Consider the following 4,690-nt stretch of genomic DNA (forward strand, 5'->3'; position numbering starts at 1 on the left):
TGTCTAGGTATAAGATGCTCATCAAAAAGATATTTCTTCACTAAACCAAGTGTTTATATATTAAGGAATAATAGAGTATCCATTTCCTATCTTATTTAGACAATATATTATTTTAAAACATGAAAAGCAGTATTTACAATACTGTTTATCCTTTAAATGAAATTTCAGTTATAATTAAAATTATTTTAATACTTAGAATCTAAAGCTGATTTTTTTTAAGTTAGCCATGAAGCCACTTCTGCTACAGAAGACTAAAATAACTAAACTTGTTACCTGGTTCTAATTTGTCAGAATGTGTCAATACTGAATAGCTTCTCAGTCTGATTTTTATGGTCTTGGGAGTTAGGAGACAGCTCCTGTTGAGAGTTGTCCAAACTCCTGAAGTTGTTGTGGCTTAAGAAGCAAAGGGGAGTGAATCCTATGTTGGGTTGGTATTGTTAGTGGCGTTTTTTGAGTAACGGGCCCTCTCAAATCAACGTGTTTTGTACTGTCAGGCATTGATGGGGTGGGAAAGCAAGATCTGCTGGGGAGGAATAACCCATGAATTTGCACTCTTGTTTCAGCTGATGGTGTTGCATTGGGTGCAGCAGCTTCTACTTCTCAGACTAGTGTCCAGTTGATAGTGTTTGTTGCGATTATGCTGCACAAGGTAAGTCATCATCCAATAAATCTTACTCGTGCTTCCAAAGACTGTTAAAGCGTATGGAAGTTACTGAAGGTCTGAAGTTTCCTTAGGGATGTAATCTGGAAACGTGTAATGCCATTGAAACGAACAGGCTAGAAATGCAGCTTCATGGACCAAAAAGCACTGGTGTGATGTAGGACAGAATAGTGAGCAGTGGATGTGAAGCCTGAATGGGGTACGAATGAGAGAGAATTCTACTGCCTACCTGGATTGCAATGGTTGGGAAGAGCCTCCCAAAAGCAGGGAGAGAAGAATAGCTCGTGAAGAAATGTGGCAGCTTCATGCTGTCTTTTTTTTCTAGAGGGTGAAGCACAGAAGTATATGCTAGGGTATTCAAGGAGGAAAAGCAGTTTTATGCTGATTACAACAGTGTTTTGGTTCTGTGATGTGCTGAAAATGGGAAGAATATTTGCTATAAAGGGTTTTGGTGTTTAAAGGGCTAGTCTTTTGAAACCACTTGATGTCAGAGTACTAAATTACAACTTCTGGTTACCTCTGTTATCGTCGTAGCTTCAACATCAGTCATATACCATCTCTGCAGGAAAAAAATTCCCACTTGTTTTTTTGATGTTAGCAAGCAAACAGTGGCTCTTGAAGATGTGAAGATCTTTTTTTCCTTAATGTTTGTGCAAAGATATCCATTAGCCCTATGGGATCCAAACGTGTGCAGATGCATATTTGACTTATGGTAGCACACACGCATGTATTACACTAATTAGTCATACATACATCCAAAATTTTGCTTGCATAATTGCATGTTCAAAATGTTAGGAAATCCAGATCTGGCGTGTCTTTTCTTCACTGTTCATATGGTAAATTGTGGTTTACATAACTCTTTAAACGTGGCAATGTCAATGTGTCTTGCTGCGAAGCTTTGTTTAAGGCTATGACCAAGTGAAACTTGCTTTTTATTATTCTTAATGTTCAAATTAACTGACTTCTGAAATAGTACAATTTTAAAAGAGGAAAATTTCGCCTGTGAAAGATTATTAAGATATCTTTGGTATTGAAAGAGAAATTTATTTCTTCTATGCTGTCTGTATTTTTCTAGTTGTCTTATCCTGATTGATTTTGTCTTTCCCATCTTTTTTCCCTTCACTCATGGTTTCCTCTAGGTTAGGAAACAAAAGAGATTCTGTGTATAAAAATTGCTCAATATATTTTAGTTTGTCTTACCTCAGAAATTTCAGGGTGGACTGCTCTTGTCTTTATGTGAGAAAAAAATAGAGTAAATTCCATGAGTAGTAGGGCAGCTATGCCTTGTGGATAAGAGACTGGATGCCAGCAGAGGAAGAAGGAGGAAGTATTTGCTTCCCAGTGGAGAATGAAACTGAACAATGAACTAATCAGAAGGGCTCTTAAGTTTTTGTTCATGTGAAGGCTGACAGTTACCTTTCGGAATTTTTCCCCCTCCATGTTAATAGTAGATTTTTTTGTGTGTGTACTGTAGATAAAGAAACTATTCATCTGAGGTTGCATAGTAGTATCAGGATGAAAAAAGAGATTACATTAAGTTAATGGAGGCGTGGGGATTATGGCAATGGCTCAAGGCAGAATGAACGTTTTAATACCTATAGTGACTACCCAAATAGGTGTGCTCTGATCGCCAGAACATGGGTTTCTATTAGGTACTGTCATTAAGGCAGGGCAGCCTGTGGAATTCTATTGATTTGGGTTAACTGCAACATACCGGTGCTCTCCCTGAATTCCTTCCAGTTCAGTGCCTTTCAATGTAGTAAGTCGTATTTCAACTTTATCTCAGGTTTCGGGGGATTTTAGGAGGTATTGTATTACCAGTGCCTATTGGTTTTTTGCAGGCACCAGCTGCCTTTGGCCTGGTTTCCTTCCTGATGCATGCTGGGCTGGAACGGAATCGCATCAGAAAACACTTGCTGGTCTTTGCATTGGCAGCACCGGTTATGTCCATGGTGACATACTTAGGGCTAAGCAAGGTAGGTCTGCAGTTTTATTCTGCCCAAAATGTTGCTTCGTGGTGGAGTGTGGGGGATGGAGTGTCACAGGAGGGTCCTAAAACATAATTCCTAACTGCTTGAAAGATTTAGCAGAATGGAGATTTTAAAAAAAAAAAGCGCTCCATTCCACTGCTCCCCACTGAGAATGTAAAGATTTACCCACGTTCCAGATTTTACCTGATGACTATCTAACTGAGTGCTTTTCAGTATTGCTGCATGCATCTTTGTTTCAGTATGCAGGTAGAAAATAACTTTTGCTTGTTTCCCCCACCATCCCAGAACTGGGCCTATGCGTTGGAAGTCTTTCTCACACTGCGTCAGAAGTCGAATCCTCAGCTAGAACCGCCTTTTCGCCTCTCATGCTTCTTAAAGCCTACTCTTGTCCTGGCGCTGTACAACAAATGGCCTGTGAAATGAGCCACTGCATAGAATCGTAGAATGGTTTGGGTTGGAAGGGACGTTGAAGACCATCTAGTTCCAACCCCCCTGCCATGGGCAGGGACACCTTCCACTAGACCAGGTTGCTCAAAGCCTCATCCAGCCTGGCCTTGAATACTGCCAGGGATGGGGCATCCACAGCTTCTCTGGGCAACCTGTGCCAGTGCCTCACCACTCTCTCTGAAGAATTTCTTTGTTACATCCAATCTAAACCTCCCCACTTTCAATTTAAACCCATTGCCCCTTGTCCTGTTACTACAGACCCTTGTAAAAAGTCCCCTCACAGCTTCCTTGTAGCCCCTTCAGGCACTGGAAGGTGCTATAAGGTCTCCCCGGAGCCTTCTCTTCTCCAGGCTGAACAAGCCCAACTCTCTCAGCCTGTCCCCATAGCAGAGGTGCTCCAGCCCTCGGAGCATCTTTGTGGACTCCTCTGGACTCCCTCCAACTGGTCGATATCCTTCTTTAGCATGAGTTTGTCCAAATTAAATGTTTCTGCTTCTCATAGCATTTCCTACGACACTCCTGTATTTCTAATTGCTGTGAGCTCTGCTGGTGACACGCTGTGGTGGTGTGTTGTAAAGAATCAAATGTGATCTCATGAAACTCAAGGAATGAGAGAAAAGGTTAAGTAAATCATCTGGGCTAATCCCTTTACTTGCCGGAAAGGAGTCACATTTATACAGAAAGGGTTGGGTTTGTAAATAGGAAGGAGACTGCTGTTTGAGCATTCTCGTGATGCAGGCTCACTCAGAGTTGGTTTTGCATTTTGCACTTCAGAAATAACAGAGAATTGGTAAGGCATAAGAGCTGTCACAGTGGTTCTGTAGTTCCAGAGCAGAAGGTGTACATCTCTGCTCTCTGGAAAAATAACCTGAGACTAATACCAGTGAACTGACAGCACACTTGAGTGGGAAATTGTTCAAGAAGCATTTTGAAACCACCAGGAGTGAGTTTGCCTTTCATTACATTTAATGATGTGTAGCATGATCTTAATCCTGGTACAGATGTGAAGGGGTGCTTGGTTTTGATCTGGAAGATGCATTTGTTTACAAAGTTTGCATGGAAATTCTGGAAAAGTTTTGTGCGTTTGCTTGTACATACAAATGAAATATTGAAATAGTGCTGATTTGGGACTTAAATCTAGCAAATCTTGCTCTGACCGGCAGGGGACCAGGCATTTAAACGCCAACATCTTAATGAACTCTTTGTTTAGAAAAAGGGGAAAAAACCCAAAGTCAGTCTTAAATTTGTAGGTTTGTCATCTGAATTTAATTTTTTTTTTTTCAAAGCACGTTCTGTCATTTTGACATTTTGTATGTTGCTGTGAGATGGTCAAACATGATGTTTCTGCACAGACTCTGGCTTTTTTGCCATTTGAGGGTTCCTGGAAGTCTGAAGTGAACTAACTGGGATGGGAAGTGTCTTTCTGCACCGCCCCCCCCCAACTTCAGAATGCCAGTTGCTACATATGGGGCGCGAGACAAACCAACACACTAAACTATTGTCAGTGTGAGAAAAGGAGAGTTGATAGAAATCCTGCTGTCTGGTCACTTAGAGAATGTTTTTATTATTGATTGAAGAACTTGTGCTTATC

The 4,690-nt window shown here is 40.9% G+C and overlaps 1 protein-coding gene across 2 annotated transcripts in view; it reads left to right on the top strand.

Moving 5' to 3' along the window:
- Positions 1–4,690, top strand: part of SLC39A9 (solute carrier family 39, member 9) — a 16,729-nt gene that overhangs the window by 11,732 nt on the left and 307 nt on the right. Inside the window, exons 5-7 of one of the 2 annotated variants that reach the window (XM_010160618.1) lie at positions 564–649; positions 2,503–2,637; positions 3,174–3,178. In XM_010160618.1, coding sequence (XP_010158920.1) covers positions 564–649; positions 2,503–2,637; positions 3,174–3,178 — 226 coding nt within the window. Of the gene's footprint in view, positions 1–563; positions 650–2,502; positions 2,642–3,173; positions 3,179–4,690 lie in introns of both variants that reach the window. The other variant, XM_010160619.1, reaches the window with a different exon arrangement.

Source organism: Eurypyga helias, unplaced genomic scaffold (genome assembly GCF_000690775.1).
Source record: "Eurypyga helias isolate BGI_N326 unplaced genomic scaffold, ASM69077v1 scaffold5101, whole genome shotgun sequence".
NCBI classification, from domain to species: Eukaryota; Metazoa; Chordata; class Aves; order Eurypygiformes; family Eurypygidae; genus Eurypyga; species Eurypyga helias.